Source organism: Orbicella franksi, chromosome 7 (genome assembly GCF_964199315.1).
Source record: "Orbicella franksi chromosome 7, jaOrbFran1.1, whole genome shotgun sequence".
NCBI classification, from domain to species: Eukaryota; Metazoa; Cnidaria; class Anthozoa; order Scleractinia; family Merulinidae; genus Orbicella; species Orbicella franksi.
In genome coordinates this window covers 14,616,793-14,633,640 of record NC_138151.1, presented here as the reverse complement: position 1 = coordinate 14,633,640, position 16,848 = coordinate 14,616,793, and the positions used below count along the sequence as shown (strand labels likewise).

Genomic DNA, 16,848 nt, shown 5'->3' with positions numbered 1-16,848 from the left:
AACGTTTGCGCAGGGAATTCACGGCTACAATCGAACTCAGTGCTAGCAAAGCCTGTCTGAGGGCAAAAGAAACGCTTAGCTTGTGAACAGGCTCTCGTGTAAAGGATGGGGCGGAGAAAGCGGAAAGAAAGAGGAGAGAAGAGGGAGGAGAGGAGCAGAGGAGCAGAGGCACTCCGCCTCCCCATCCCAGCCGCCCCCATCCCAACCCCTCTAGGCCACTTCTCTAGCTCTCAGCCATTTCTTTCTCGGCCCTTCCAGCCGGGGCCAGACCCTCCCAGCCGTCTAAGAAACGCTCAACCAAACTCTATATTTAGGTGTCAGTTGAGATTCAGTCTCATTGACTGACAGGAAAGCATAATTGCTTGCGACAGCTTACATTTTCCTGCTCTCCTTTCTGACAATGAGAGGGAAGTAGTTATTAGTGACAAAAGTTCGTACCATGTGGTAACTAACTTGCGATCAGGCGTTTTTTTTTTCCACGTCTGAATATAAGGAGGGGAAGGTATGATCGCAGGCTATGTGGTAACGTACACTTTTTCTTCCCTGACACATTTCACAAGGTTCAATGCAAACTTTCGACAGTTTTCGCAGAGATGGCGGAAAATGCATACATTACCGTTTTAGTACACAAAAAACCTAAACATTTTGATATCAAAAAATAGACGTTTTTAGTAATTTCCCTGGGATGAAGTAGGGATTACTAAAAATGACTTGTACTTTCTCAGAATGAACAGTTTATTCTGATAGAGCGTATTGAAGTTTTTTAAACATCGTTAAAGGGAAATGAACACAGCTCTCTCAGCAATGACCTTGGTCCAACCAAAGGGTGACAAATCGGTACACTTAGCCAGTCATTAAATTGCTTTTTATTTTATTCAAAACAGCCTTTGTTTTTGCCTCGCTATATTTATTTCTGTGGTTAGATTTCCTTTGTTTCTGTTAAATACTGTTTACTGTGTAGGCGGGGGAAAGGGAAAACGCAACGAAACTAAAAATTTCTTTTCATAGACACGACGTAATGTCACGCCTGCGATCTAGAAAATTCGAATGCGGAGAATATTAATACCAGCGTATGTTATTCTCAAATCATTTTATTCAACGTTTTGTACTCAAAATTTACAGCGAAAATTACATACATTGCCGCTTTTGTACACGTTATAATCCACAAATATTGCTTGTTGTGTCCACCTGTTAACCAACATATTGCTTCGCAGGAATTCACAACAAGGTTGACAACGTCGTTAACATTGGCCATCACGTAGTAGTCATTTGTCACGCAATCACCCTAGGCATCGCGTCGCAACATCCGGCACCCACGTGTGAAAACGGATGTCAGAACGTGTCAGTCCCGTTACATAATTTTCCCTGGAACACCACGTTTGAGTGATTGGTAGATTATCATTTATCTGTCAGTGGAAAAGGTACTGTACTGTAGGGAGCTCTCAAAGACTTTTGCTTTCCTTCAGTGTCTCAGTTTGCCGTTTTACATCCTCTGTATCCGCTATGAAAAGAAATATAAAACACGTATAGTCTATTAAAAGAAAGAAAATTCTAGAAACTAGATTTTTTTTAGAATTAATCACCAGAACGTACCTGAAATGAATATCATTTCTAATTTACGAGTGAATTCCACGATTAAACTAGTCAAATATTTCTTTTTCTATTTCTTATCGACTTTTATAATAATTCGAAACCTTAAGAAAAAGACAAGTAAGTAAGTACAGCCAGGCTGCGCCGAATTGGCTTTGTGAGTACTTTAAATATACAATCTGCAGTACAAACCAATCTAAAATTTAGATATATTGGTCTTTATGACTTATTGCGGAAAAAATTTATTTTTTACAACGTTCAATATGATTGTGGATCGGCAATAATATTACACTGTAAAAATGAACAGTAAAATAAAACAACAAAAATTCTAAGTAAGCTCAAAGCTACTCTATACATGTATCACAATTTGAGGTCTCGCATACAGTGACGGAAACAGTATAAATGACTTCGATAATATATTTACCTTTGCTCCTAGGGATGTGGAAATAATCTGGAGGTTGAAATGGAGTCGGTCCAGTACAAAGACATGCGATGGAAAAGGCGATCGCTTGTAATCTTTCTGTGTCAGATTTCTTGGCCAGTAGCTGTTCTACTTTGGGGTCCAAGAAACTTTCCATTTCGGTTACAAGTCTTCCGATGTCCTGAGCACTTGATAAAATTCTTGATCAGCTTGTATTCCGGACTGGAACTGGCAGTGAATGAATTGCCAACCATCGAACCAGATATTTATAATTGCTGAAAATTTGATTTGCTTCTAAAAAAGGGTATGCGCTGTAGCATCTAGAAGTCGCCGCGGAAGTGACAACATCTCTCGCCCGTAACCTACGCGCATCGACCTCGAATTTGAAATTTATTATTTTGGCATTGAATAATGTAAAATCCCGCGATTCCAACATCTTGCATTTTCAGAGTAAATTTTCTTTTATTAACGATGATGTAATAGCTATTATCAACTGATACCAAAGGAAAAAAGAAATTTCTGATAAAATGGAGAGCGGAGGCATTTTACAGGTCGCGGACACTGAGATTCCTGCTTGAGACAATAAAGAACTGATTAAACATTCTCCTGTTTAAATTTGACTTCTTCATTTACAGAAATTATTCATTCTGGCATAAACATATGTGATGTAATATGCAAAGAAATAAGGTGTTCGCAAAACGCAGTTCTACTCTTTCCCCACCCTCCCCTCCCGTCACCCGACACACTCACAAAGGCTTGTGGTTACCAAAAACGGGTCATCATGAAGAAATCTTCATGTATGGCCTAATAAAGGTTTGTTTTCTCCCTGAGTGTTTGTCGATGTTATTGAAAGGGCGGCGACTTTCGAGTGTGGTGTTAAGTTCGCGTACGTGTGTTCAAGAGCGCTGAGACGAGTCACGTTTTCCTTGGTCGACTCAACGTGACCTTTTTGGGACAAGCACTTTGAAACATAAACAAAATCTCTTAAAACACTCTCGGCTTGTTCAACGGTTGGCCCTTTGACGGAAGTCAATGACTTGTCTAACGAGGGATTTTCCCTTTCAGTTGGAGTCATGCGATTGCCACCTAGCCACAGGAACAAAACATTTTGATTTCCGATTGGTGTGGGTGGGGGCGTTCAGATTCAGCAAGAAATTATTTTTCTTTAGTATTTTTCCCTGGTATGAAGTCGAGATTACTAAAAATGGCTAACTTGCACATTCTAAGAAAGTGCAGTGTAATCCTACAGAATGAATTGAAGGTTTTACTACAGGAATAATAAAATCAACAAAATATATACGAATGAACTCGGTGGGCAAAAATCTAAAGCGTGACAAATGTGCTTTTTTCCACTCACATAACTGTTTTCGTCAAAACAACCTTTATCTTTGCCTCGCTAAATTTATTCCTATGTTATATTTCCTTTGTTTCTGCTAAAAGCTTGTTTACTGGTAGTTAGCGAAAGGGAAAACGAAAGAATTAGTGTCTTTTCATAGACACGACGTAATGTCACGCTACTGAGATCTAGAAAATTCCAAAAGATTCACCTCCCACCCACGCACAGCCTCGTTGCAAAGCATGAGACACAATGAGACTCCTGGAAACGAGGTTAAATGTGAGCAAAACAACCAGCGGTTAACTTTTCAAGAAAGTTCCAAGATGGACGACGTCGAAGACTTTTTTCGATGGTTAGAATTTCCTCGTAGCACTTTGTAAATCGCGTTATCAAATCGACACAGGCGGAACTATTTATTTTTGGTATAGATGTATCGTAAGATCTGAAATCTTTATGGAAAAGTTGATGTTTGCAAAGCTGTGATGGGGGTGAAAGGTCTTTGGCAGCTCTTGGAATCTGTTGGCCGGCCAGTAACATTAGAATCTCTTGAGAACAAAGTTCTTGGAGTTGGTATCCTTTGCATAAAGCTTGTTATATAACAAAGCCTGACACATTTTCACTTGTGAACAATTGGCTCGTTCGTACAAGAAGCTAGCTATATAATCAAGAAAAAAATTTCAGCACGCGATGCAAGACAATGGGGCCTAAACTGTAAACAACAGCACTAGGAAATGAAAAATGTCCAAATCCGGGTGGATCGTCAGTTTTACTTGAAAGTAGTTCTTTGTAGAACCCAGAGATTTGCGGGTCAAAAATAAAGGCTCCTTTCGACTGATTTCTAGATCAGGATCGTCAAAGATGCGAAACTTTTACCCCGAAATTGCCCATGCAGATCGGCCAAAAAGGGTGGTGATACGTACTTTACGTACTTTCCTCTGTATGCAGAAGTTTTAGGAACCAAACCAAGGCATGTATGTGAATCCGAGAGACTGACTTCATCCTGGAGACTCATAGACAATCTGAGAGAGTTAGAACATTTATGTAGCACCTGTTCTGGCAAGATTTATTATGCATAAAATATTATGGGTCTTAGCTTATTCTATTCTGACCTCTATCCATGCTCATTAACCTCTAGTAGGAAAAATTTGTATAGCAGAAGTTGACAAAGGACAGGTAGTGATGTCATCGTTGCATTAGACATTTGTTAGATCATCTGTACTAAAGGCCTCCAGGGTCGAGCATCAATTGATACCCCCAATTGACCCTTGATTGGCACTTGATCGACATCTCAATCAACACTTGATTGACATCTCAATCAATATTCAATTGGCATCTTGATCAATATTTGGTCAACACTCGATCAACATCTCAGTCAACAGCCAGTCGAGAATCAACTAATTTCCGCAGACATGTCATCAAGTGTTGATCAATACCTATGAGTCGGTCAACACTCGGCTAACTGTTGACCAACTATAAATCAAGTGAGCGTCGATTGAGATGTCAATGGACTGTTCATTGAGGGTATCGATCGACACTCAATTGTGGATGCCTTTTGGTAGTCATGATCCCTGTGTTTAAGTTACTTAACCTTGACATTACTCAGATGCCAGTCTGTTACTGAATCAGTCTGTGAAGGGAATGCGTGACAAGCACGGAAACCCAGTTCCCAATGCACATCTGGTTGGCTTGTTCAGTCGTGTCTGCAAACTGTTGTATTACAGGATTAAACCAGTTTTTGTCTTTGATGGTGGAGTCCCTCATCTCAAGAAAAAGACACTGGTAACAATAACTATGTGTTATTTACCAAGCATGAGGTCAATGTCCATAAACACGAAAATAAAGATCTCCAGTGTATGCCAATTTCCAGATTTCTTTACCATTTGAACAAGCTTAGTCAATAAAAGATTTATTACATGTATATGGCATACAGGACACCATACTTACAGTAGGAAGTCTCGAGCAGGCAAGAGCACCCAATCTTGCCTCCTGAGGCACATGCTACAGAAAAATTTTGACTTAATTTAAAGTAATTTGATGTTTTCTTTTCTTTTCTTTTTTTTTTTGTATTTCCACCAGGCTGCAAGAAAGGAACAGAGATTTAAAGCTATCCATAAATCGAATAGAGCTGCAGAAAAAATTGTGAAAAATTACTTGAAGGCAAAAGCTCTTGAAACTGTAACAAAAAGAACGAGGTATGTGTACTTATTGTGCAAGGCAATTTATCCTTTTTGTGATTACCTCCCTAATCTTCCCTTTTTCTTCAATGCCACACTGATCTCTATTAGTAATAAAAGGTTAGATACATTACAACCACATGAAATAAGTAATAACAGATATTGTTAATTGCAAAATGCATGCGCTGATTGGTTTAAAATCGTGTTGCTACATGTATAACTTGATAGAAACACAGAACCAGCACAAGCTGTTGATATAATGATGGTACAAGCAAAGAGACTTAACAGTTTTATGATCAAAGTAAACCAGTTTTCATTTATTCACTGCAGAATTTTCTAAAATAAATAGAAAACTTGTTCTCTGTGTTTCTATCGAGTTCTAGAAACACTCGTGGAAGTTTGGGAGACCTCAAAAAAGCTGTGGAAACACTCACCTGTCAGCTGTCGGCTCATGTTTCCACAGCATTTGTCATTCTCCTAAACAATCGTGTTTCTAGAACTTGATAGAAACAGGGTACATGGTTTCTATTTCTTAATAGTTATAAATTGATATAATTCATTTCAGTACAACCACTATTGTAAGAAGTAAAAGCCCAAGAGAACCTGACGTGTTTGAGCTTCCTCCCTTACCATCAAGCTCAGCAACAGACGTTAAAAGGTGAGGGAATATACATGTAAAAAGTGATTTATTTACATGTGTAAAAAGCCATTAATCGAGTGAAAGGGGCTCAGTCACGGTATTTTGAGTTATTTTGGCCACATACAAAATTATCTTTAAATGGTAGGAAACCTGAAAATAACAGTTTAATAAGATAGAAAAACACCAAAGAGATAATGATAAACCATAAAGGAACAAGGATGGCTAAGGATGGAGAAGATTAACATGGATTACAAGCAACAAATTTGAAAAATTGAGGCTAAACGTTTCAATATGCGTGACTGAGCTCCTTTAAGTTTCATTTCTAACTATGATATCTGTAAATTTGCCAACTTGAAGATGAAAACTGGAGGACTTCTTGGTTGTTTTAGCTCCTCCAGTCCATCAAATATACATATTTGTAAACCAGATTTGCTTGGTATGATAGGTTTGAATATGCTCATGCTAAGTGTTAACCTTCTTCATCTTGTATTTTAAGTTCACCAGAAGATGAAGATCTAGACACTCCTATCTTGGAACAATTCCGTAGCCAGCACTTGGAGGTACTGTTCATGTAGTAAACAGAGTTCATAACTTACCATCTGTTCATAAGTAGAGGCATGGTGGCCTCATGGTTAGTGTGCTTACAGCCAGATCAAGTGATCCGGGTTCCAGCCATGGCTGGGGACATTGTGTTGTGTTCTTGGACAAAATTAATGCTAGGAGTAACCCTGTGATGGACTAGCAATCCCATCCAAGGGGGAGTAGAAATACTCGTGGTTGCTTTGTGCTGCTGAGACAAGAGATACTATAAGCACCAGCCTGATGGGCCTCTTGGCTCATATGCATGTACATGTACAGACTGTACCTTTACCTACATGTACAGTCATAGTGGCAGTTTCTAAATCACATGACATTAGTGTATCAAGTTCTCAAGTGGTTTCTGTTTTTTTTTTTTCTTTTTTTCATTTGCTACTATCTTTTTCCTCCAAACAGGAAACTTTTCAGGATCCCAGTGGAATAAACATTGATTCAGAAGACTTCAAGGCATTACCACCAGAAATTCAACATGAATTGATCAAAGAGGTACAAGCAGAGAGAAAGTGGATAAGCAAGAATAATTTTCATATTTCAAAGGTATGACAATCATGGAAAATTCTTACAGTGAGAATGTTCAGTTCCAGAAAATATCCATACTCCCGCCACAGAAGGGATTGGAATTTCCTGGGGGGTGGGGGTTTCTGTAGACCAAAAAATTTAAAGAAATGTGTGAAGTTCAATCGGAATTTCCAGAGGGGTGGGAGGGGGGACTTAGAAAAATTCCCTTTGGTGGGGTAGGTATGGATATTTTCTGGAACTACACAATACGAAACATTGTGCAATCTTCAAAGTTAGATTCTCTGTTACAGTAGGTGTGTAATGTAAAGTACTGGCAAATTTGATGCTGGGGGATAATTTTTAGCACTATGGAACATTTAGGCCTGATGAAGACTTGTAATAACCTTTTACATTTATTTGGCTCAGTTGCTGTTTTTAACCTGAAAACCAGACTCTCTTCTTTCCCGTGAAGAGTTGAGAGCATAACGTTTTTAAAACCCCTTACGTCGTTCACTTCCAACAAATATGTTTATCTTGCAATTGCCAGACAAGAAACAGACCTTGAACACTTTATCAACAGCTACATCAGATGACAAACTACACTTTTTGCCTCAGACCTGAAGCAAAATTTCCGTTTCTTTTCTTTCAATTAGCAAGCAACTGACTTTTCCAGCTTTCAACTGGAAGGAGTCCTAAAGCGAGGTAAAGTGAACCAGCGACTTGAAGAACTCTACAAAGAAATGAATGAACGACATTCGGGAGAGCTGGCAGGAATTGCGTCGGAAGACTCCGTTGGAGAAAACACTGCTGTTAAATCGCAAAAGATTTTGTCAGAAGACAGTTCGCACTATATCCTAATAAAACGAAACGAATCACAACAGGCTGACAAGCAGGAAACTGGTGACGGTAAGTTATTCAAACATTTTAATGTTAATGAATGATCAAGATCAATATTCTCCTTCCGATTTTAATACATTTTCAAACAGACCGGTGATGAGAGGAGAGAAATTCATCAACAAGGGAATATTGTCTTCATCTAACGGACAACCAAATTTTCATAACTTATTTTTTCGAATTCTTGATTGTTATTTTTTCAGAGGCATGTTCAAAGGATTTTTCCAATGAGGGAGGTTTCTTCCGAGAAGGTCAAGACTGTGAAATAATAAGCTGGACAAATCCACGTCCCAAGCCATCATCGGCAGCAAAAGTTCCAAGCTTTGATATTCCTGAACTTTGTTCCAGCGACTCGGAAAACTTGTCGCCTTTGTTGGATGTGGCAGAAGCTTGTCTTTCGCCCACGAGTCCTCAAGCAAAGAAGAGTTCTTTTAGTTTTTCTCCAGTGAAGATTAAAAAGTCACTTCAGAAAGCTTTGTTAGGGAAATATGATAATATAGTGGAAAAAGAAGAGCTTCAAAAACAGATTTCTCAAGGTTGTGACGACCTTGGATCAAAACATGAACCGGAGAAACGTGATCTTCAAGATTCTCACTTAGACCAGCTTCGTGGAAGAAGCAATCCAGAAAGGGAGGTGATCTTTGCGAGGGATTCTGATGAAGATACCGAACTGCTGACTCAAATTAAAGACAAGAAAAAAGAACTTGATGATCTTATAAAGAAATGGAAAAACTCAAAATGTCAGAAAACTGTTATTGATTTAACGGCTAATACAGGTGATGGAAGTAATATTGCAGAAAAAAAAGAACTGCCCCTTGGCAAGTCGGAAAGTGTCGAGGTTATGGAAACCTTAGAAAAACAGCAGGAATGCACCAATATTGAAGGAACAGAAAACATGCAGACAGCTTTAGTTATTGACGAGGGGACGAAGGGACAAGAAAAAGTTATAGATGCAGTGTGTATTAGTGAAAGTGAATCTGAAGCTAGTTCAGTGGAAGATGTGACAGCTTTGGTCAAACAAGAAGATGGTGTTGTTGAAGATAGAAAGAGTAATGTTTCTATGCAAGAGGTTGAAATCACGATCTCAGCAGATGCTACTAACGATGTTGCCAAAGACAAATCGAATGCTGTTTCTTCTGATGCTTTACAAGAAGTTCAAACCACACGCACAGAAAATGATATGATTGATGTCGCTAAGGATAAGCAGAGTTTTGTTTCGCCAGTCCAAAGCACGCTCTCAACAGATGTAACCACTGAGGAAGGTCAAGACGATTTACATCTATCTGGAACGCAGAAAGACGCTCATTTAGATATAAACGCACAAGATAATGAAGATATGTCAGTTATGGAAAAACAAGACTCCTCGGAAGAAGGGAGAGTTAAGATGGATGTTGATGAGCCTGTGGCGGGACTGTCTGGTCTCCCTGTGGAATGGCAGGGTGCCACAGTGGTAGGTGTAATGCAAAGTACTGTGTGGTCTTGATGTAACGAAATCCTCGGTGATGTAGCAATTTTTTTCTCTTTCAGGACGAGTTGGAAGACATTCGAATGGATCTTGAATCGGAGCAGAAATCTCTAGCGTCAGAACAAGCCAGACAGAACCGTATAGCGGCCACTGTATCCAGTGAGATGTTCGCTGAGTGTCAGGTGAGAGCTGGCTGGCCACACTGGTGTAAACATTTAAATTGTTTTCTGGATTACAAGATGAGCTCTCTAAGGCCCCGACCACTATACGCCGGAGAAATTTGAAAACGGAGGTTTCACTCTGAAAACGCATCAAACGTTTTCCGTCCACAGGACGTCGGAGGAATTTAAAAACGAAACAATCACCGGTCATTTTGCATTTGTGTTTGAGGAAAACTCTGGCAGGGAGATCACGTGATTAACGCGTGACGCCATCGTTTTCGAAACGCTCCGTTTTCAAAATGATTTCCGTCCACACGAAAATGAAAAGGCGGCGTTTTCAAATTACTTGAAGAGCGTTTTCGAAAAGCTCCGTTTTCGTGACGGATTAGTGTGGACTGTAGGCCTAACCATAGCAATAAAGCTACGTTTTCAAATTCCTTCGGTGTAGTGTGAACGGGACCTAAACCACTCAGCTATGTTGTGTTGCGTTCATCTCTGAAGGTCTTGAATGGAAAGTCGCTTCCCTCAGAATGAATCTTGCATTGCAGCTCCAGGGATTTACCATCCGTTTTTCCTCAAACTTTCCTTTTGGCCTTATTTCCTTGATTGATTAAGATTCCTTGACGACCCTTCCAGGAAGTTGCATGTTCACATGTAAAGTGACATTTCCCACCTTCTCCTACTGAGGAATTACAGAAGTGTGCCACAAAAGTAACCTTCTCTCCCCTCCCTCAGGAACTTCTCCAGTTGTTTGGTGTCCCGTATCTTGTGAGCCCTATGGAGGCCGAAGCCCAGTGTGCAATGTTAGATGTGCTCGGGTTAACACAAGGCTCCATCACGGACGACAGTGATATATTCTTATTCGGCGGCAGACGAGTCTACAAGAACATTTTCAACCAGAATAAACATGTGGAGATGTTCGAAAGCGATGCGGTCCAGAGAAATCTTGGTAAATTTGGGCATTCCTTCTCCTCTATTCTCCTGTATTTTCTTCAGTTAAGTCGTTTTAAGAACATTCCTCAGGCTCGGCAAAGCCGGGCAAAGCTACAGTGTAATAGACCATTTTACAGTTGTCTGCTCAGCGACCTGGCCTTTGTATGGCAGCGAGGCTAGAGTTGACCTTGTTTTGATACAGACCTCACTGCTTTTGTTGTGTAAAACAAGTTGTTCTGATGCTAACTAGGTGCATTTACATGACAAAAGCAGTGAGGTCTGTATCAAAACAAGGTCAACTCTAGCCTCGCTGCCATACAAAGGCCAGGTCACTGAGCAGACAACTGTAAAATGGTCTATTCGACACATCGTATTCTGATTAGGGGTTGAAAGAGCGGTTTTGGTGACGGTTTTGGTACCTCTTAGGGTCTTCAGCCTCTAAAGGTCCACTGCGGGAGCTTTAACTGTACCTTTAAGGATATTGAGCCGAAACAAAATATTACAGGAGACATTTGACAATCAATTCTATGAGTAGAAGGTATTCGAAGCAATCGTCGTTATCGCTATTGAAAATTACGAGCGTCAGTTAATGTGTTGTTTTAGAATTGGTGCCTCTTAGGGGTGAGAAAAATTCAAGCGACGCCCACAGAACAGGATCATGCTACCTCTCAGGGGTTCTTTTAAAAACTTCCGACGAGCACCCCCGTCCTCTTTATATTGGACTCCCTCCAGGGCAAACATTATTTCTGAGCTTTTTGTTTTAATTTTAGTCAAACGAGTTGTGTTTTGTTTTAGCGCTAGACCGTTCTCGACTTATCTGCATCGCTTTCCTCACCGGAAGTGACTATACTGAAGGCATACCAGGTAAGTTAACGTTAGAGCATCCAAGTGATTTGTATTGTCACGAACAAATCAATTAACCCACTTACAGCATGAAATTGTAAAAAGGGAAAAAGTGGTTCTAAAGGAAAAATACTAGCTTTGCCAACTCTTACATGTATTTGTACTGTTCTTACAAGACGTGATTTGTCACGCCACATGAGACTCGCTGTCTAGCGTTACTAAAAAACTTAGACGGTAACGCAGTGTCACTCCCTAGATTCACTTGCACTTGGTTCACATTTAAGGTGTCACGCAATGCCGCTGTAACGTTTTAATAAACCTTAGTTGGTCACGGACCGTCACTCCCTTCGCATTTATCAAGTAGTGCTACATTTTCTGGAGAGTGCGCGGGTAACTATCTGTCTTTTATCTCTCTAATGGACTTGTCTTCTTTTTCCAGGTGTTGGCGCAGTTAGTGCTATGGAGATTTTACATGAGTTTTCTGGCGAGCGGCTTGAAGGACTCAAGAAGTTCAAGTAAGTTGAAATCTTTGTGCAGCTTGAACCCTATGAAGGCAACTAGTTTTGAAAATTGAAGAATACAAAGGGGTGGAAAAGTCAATTATTTCGTTTCTACAGCTTCGTTCTGTTGGAGTCTAGGGATCAGCTTGTCACAAGGGTGTTTCTTCAGGTTTTTGTCTCTCTTTTTCCTGCGTGAATCTTTCGACGATCAATCATGTCTTCATATCTTTCTCTGCAGTTCAAATATGTGATCTTTCATATATTCACTTGTATTCTTCACTATCTACGGGTATATAACGAACTCACAAAGTGACCAGCCCCCAGTTAGCTCTGATAGCTCAGTTGGTAGAGCATTACACCGGTATCGCAGAGGTGATGGGTTCGAATCTCGTTCAAGCCTAAATTTTTTCAGGCTTTAATTTCAAAGCTGCTGAAGCTGTGTATATAAGTGCGATGAGCAATCATGTCTTAATATCTTTTTCCACAGTTCAAATATATGATCTTTCATATGATAACTTGCATTCTTTCACCATCTGCTGGTATATTCCGAACTTACAAGGTGACCAGCTCCCCGTTGGCCTGATAGCTCAGTTGGTAGGGCACTGCACCGGTATCGCAGAGGTCATGGGTTCGAATTCCGGCCAAGCCTGAATTTTTTTTCAGGCCTTTATTTCACAACTGCTTAAGTTGTGTGTAGAACTGCGATGATCAGTCTTTTCTTCATATCTTTCAGATTATGGCATGAGGAAGTACAGAAGCGAACAAAGCATCCCCAAGAAACTAAAGTCAAAAGGAAAATGGTAAGAGATCACTGAAGAGAAGCGAGTGCTTCTCTTGCAGAATGACTCTTACAATCTTTGTTTCTGATTGGTCGAGAAGTTTAGAAAGCCAACAAAAATATGTCATCACAAAGTTGTCAATCCTTATCGATCTTTTTTTGCTCATTTTAGAGGTCTGTGGTATTGCCGGCTGATTTTCCGTCTGAGGAAGTGTTTGAAGCTTATCTGCATCCAGTAGTTGATGAATCAACGGAGCTGTTTGAGTGGGGAAAACCAGACCTGCATTCTCTTAGATTATATCCTTTGAGTTCAATGGCATTTACTGAAACACTTCTCTAAACTTGTACTTTTCGCAAAAGTCTCCTTTCTCGTTTAAAAGCTCAAAGTGTCGGACGCCCGATAAAAGTTTGAATTCGATCCGTTGCTGGAGTTGTCGTGTCGTGTTTCTAGGCTAGACGCTTTACTCTCACAGTGCCTATCTCCACTTTGGAGTATAAACCGGTACCGGCAAATTGATGAGAGCAATTTGTCAAAAAGGATTTTTGTAGTGGGAGGGAGGGCCGGTGGTAGGGGGTGAGTGAAGCTAGCGATGAACAAGCATCCCATGCAGGGAATGTGGCGATACCCTTTGTCTGTTAATGATTCTAAATCCAGAATTAAGCTCCTGTCCGCTAAACCAACCCTGCGATAGACCAGTATCACATCCAGAGGAAAGTAGAAATACTCCTAGTCGCTGAAGTCATGCTATTGAAACCGAGATAAGCTTCGGTCTGATGGGCCAGTTAGCTTGTATACAGACTTTACCCTAGCTTACCTTAGTACCTTACCATACCCTCTAAGCCAGCTACCTAGGACTATGTCCCTTAGATGATGACTCTGTAAATTCTCATCACCTGTGTGCTTATGGTTTATTGTACTGTTAAGAGAAAGTACATTTCAATCACACCTTAACATGCTCACGTACGCTTCCGAAAAGCTTGGTTGGTCTTCTTCAAGGACAGATGAGATTCTATTGCCAGTATTAAAACAACTCAACAAGAACGAGGTTAGTCAGTATAGAGAGGTTCATTCTCCTCATGTTACGCTTCCGCTTTACTCCGTGGCTTGTGAGTCGCTATGCTGTAGACATTGTATAGCGCTAAAATGGTCACGTACAGCAATCAAAGAGGCTTGCCGACAGTCGATACGGAGATTTGTAACGAATGTGCGATTGCCTCCTACATTTTTCAAGCGTTATTTTCAGTTTCAACAGTCACGCAACGTTTGGTCCCTAGAATAGCGTTGCGTGGCAATTACCAGGCTTCGGTTGTTTGAAAGCAGAACGCTAATTTAGAATTGCTTTTGAAAAATGTTTATTCAGGCTTAAATGGTTATTATGTTTTATGGTTGAAAATTGTACCTTAACATCTATCGGATGTTTAGTTTTTTCTTTTGTTTTTTTTTTTTTTCTTGTAGGCGCAAATAAAGATTGATCAATATTTCCAAGTGAAATTCCAAGAGAAGAGAAAAGTTAAAAGCAAACGGATTCAACGAGTTTTGAATCGTACGTTTAATCCCTCGAGTAGCAGCAGCGACAGTGAGGACGGAGGTGAAAATAACGAAAAGCACCAAAAGCACAGTGATAAAATATCTGGTAAAACGACGAAAATAAAGAGGGTTCAAGATAAAAAGAGATCTCTCTCAACAGAAGCGAGTATAGGCGAAGAGGAAGACGAGACTGGTGCAAATCGAGTAAAACGCGCGAAGGGAGAGAACGACCAAGTTGGCGCATGCTCTCCAGAGGTGAACCGCTCAAGGGGAAGATCTAGAGGTCGGGGACGCGGCCGAGGGAAAGCGCGTAAGAGCAGTAGTGCTACTCCTAATTTGGAAGCTTCTGTTGCACAAAATTCTGAGAAATCTTCCTGTCAGCAAACAAGCAAGATAACCTCGCTGGAGAATCAAGAAGACTTTATCAGTAAAGGCAGCAATCAGAGAACTCTAAGAACTCGCGCTCGGCCTTCAACATCTGCCAATAACAGAGTAGAAACACAAGTCGATGATGTGTACACAAACAACGTAAAAACAAGGAGAAAACAGCGCAGTACTTCTGCGAGCAGGCGCGGGAAAGACCGCGTGGACCTTGCCGAGGAAGAAACTTCAACCTCTGATAGTACAGATGGAGACGAAAACGATGAGGACTTTTATGTAGGGCCAAAACCCGTGTCCGTATTTCGACGGGGGAGGGGGAGGGGGAAGGGGAGGGGACGAGGGAGATAACGAAGGGAAGTATAAGGGGGAAAAGGGATGTGAGGGTCCCACGTCCTCTTTTAAATTGCATATAATTTATTAAGTATCTAATATATGAAGCAGCGATCGGTAGTTCTTTCGTGGCATAACAAAAAAACAATTTTCTTGCGTAGAGGCTGCGCAAATTTTATTCCTTCCCCAAGGGGTTGTACAAATTTTGATTTTAAAGAGTTACCTTTTGTCCCGACTCAAGACGTAGCAAAAGTCGTAAAAAGCCTCTCACATGAAGATTAGTTTTACTCGAAAGCTCGATACCATGTGAATGAAACTGATTCTTCACGCCACAGGCGTTTTACAAGGCCTCATTTTGGAAGAGGCAATATGCAGTAAAAACCCGCCTGTAAAAAGTCTGGCAAAATTGAGGTAGCTATTGGCAATTTAGGCTAAGAAGATTCTGGATTAGGTTCTTAATTTCTATGAAGGAGATGTAGTTGTTGATTACCAGGAAAATAAATTAACTTGGGCTTGGTCATTAAATATACAGTATTTATTCTCAGCAAGTTATATTACGTTTTTTCTTGTAAATATATTTGCAATCTCAAGGTCACCCTCCTTGGCTGAAATGTTCATCATAATTTAATTGTAACCAACATATAAGAACTTGCTTGATCTTGCTTGCCTAAACAGGTTCTTATATTTTTAGGTATAAAATGGCAAATATCAGGTTCTTATACGTGGGTTTTCACTGTAGTGTTTTAGTAGTGACTGTTGGAAAGATTGTTAATTTTGTGCACTTATTTTACGCGTGCTTCCTTGTTTGATAAAAATGTCAGACAATAGTGTAGCAAAGTTAAGTTATACAACAATTTACAGAGTCTTTACAACGAAGTTGTTGGAAAAATTACATTGCACTTTGTATGCAATCGCTATGGCGGACTACCAACTTGGTTGACCCAGGACAGCTTGTGCCATCAAATTGATTAGATTTCAATTTAGAACTATTTAGATTTATTTTTATTTTTGTTTATTTATTTATTTTTTATTATTATTTTTTGTGTGTGTGTGTGTGTGTGTGTGTGTGATATTAGAGGTGAAATATTTATGTGGGTTCAGTGTGGCATTTGACATTCGCAGTAAACAAGGCTATTAAAATATTTAAAACATCATCTTGGAAATAAAATGAGAAAAATCATGAAAATGAAGCATTGTATAGATCATAACCGTACTTTTATATATTAAATATATTTTGATACCGTAAAAATCCGGATAATTTATCATGAGCTTAGCTTTACTGTAAAGGCTTTTTATGGGTAGATTTATTCTCGGGGGCACGTGTATCATCAAAAGGAAACCTCTTGAAATGTTAATGACCGGGTTTATATTTTTAAGCGACTTTGCATCTAAGAGATTACAGTTCCATGAAGCAATACTGAATTGAAGGGGAAATTGAACTCTGTAGACACGAGACAATTTCTACAGTCATCAAAAGTCTGAGCATTCTGTAATTACAAAACATGCGAAACAACCCGTATCTGAGTTTTAAATTAATTTCCGTCACTCGTAATACGACTAAACGTCAAAGGTAGATTTGAGACGAAACAAAGCTAAAAGTGATTTCTCTGCGCGTGTCTTAACGCCGTGAACAAATTATCAATAAAAACAATATTTTGCCGACTGTTGGACGAGTAAATGAAACAGGTTTATTTCAGAGAAGGAATACGATGTACATGACGAATAAGTTACTAGAATTTTCTAAGTGGTAACATATGCTCTTAAAAACAACGCTTTTAT

The 16,848-nt window shown here is 39.8% G+C and overlaps 1 protein-coding gene and 1 long non-coding RNA gene across 2 annotated transcripts; one reads left to right on the top strand and one right to left on the bottom strand.

Annotated features, from left to right (window-relative positions):
• Positions 1-809: 809 nt before the first annotated feature.
• On the bottom strand, positions 810-2,732 carry LOC145493812 (uncharacterized). Its single transcript, XR_014050179.1, has 2 exons — positions 2,015-2,732; positions 810-1,501 (listed from the first exon to the last, which is right to left on the bottom strand). It is a non-coding gene; the product is annotated as an uncharacterized LOC145493812 (long non-coding RNA).
• A 390-nt stretch (positions 2,733-3,122) lies between these two features.
• On the top strand, positions 3,123-15,575 carry LOC145493114 (DNA excision repair protein ERCC-5-like). Its single transcript, XM_081472516.1, has 16 exons — positions 3,123-3,917; positions 4,951-5,126; positions 5,424-5,539; positions 6,087-6,179; positions 6,658-6,721; positions 7,155-7,295; positions 7,910-8,162; positions 8,354-9,600; positions 9,678-9,797; positions 10,512-10,725; positions 11,505-11,573; positions 11,992-12,067; positions 12,786-12,852; positions 13,003-13,127; positions 13,792-13,876; positions 14,287-15,575. The coding sequence occupies exons 1-16, from the start codon at positions 3,830-3,832 to the stop codon at positions 15,085-15,087; spliced, it is 3,735 nt and encodes a 1,244-aa protein (XP_081328642.1). The 5' UTR covers positions 3,123-3,829; the 3' UTR covers positions 15,088-15,575.
• Positions 15,576-16,848: the final 1,273 nt, after the last annotated feature.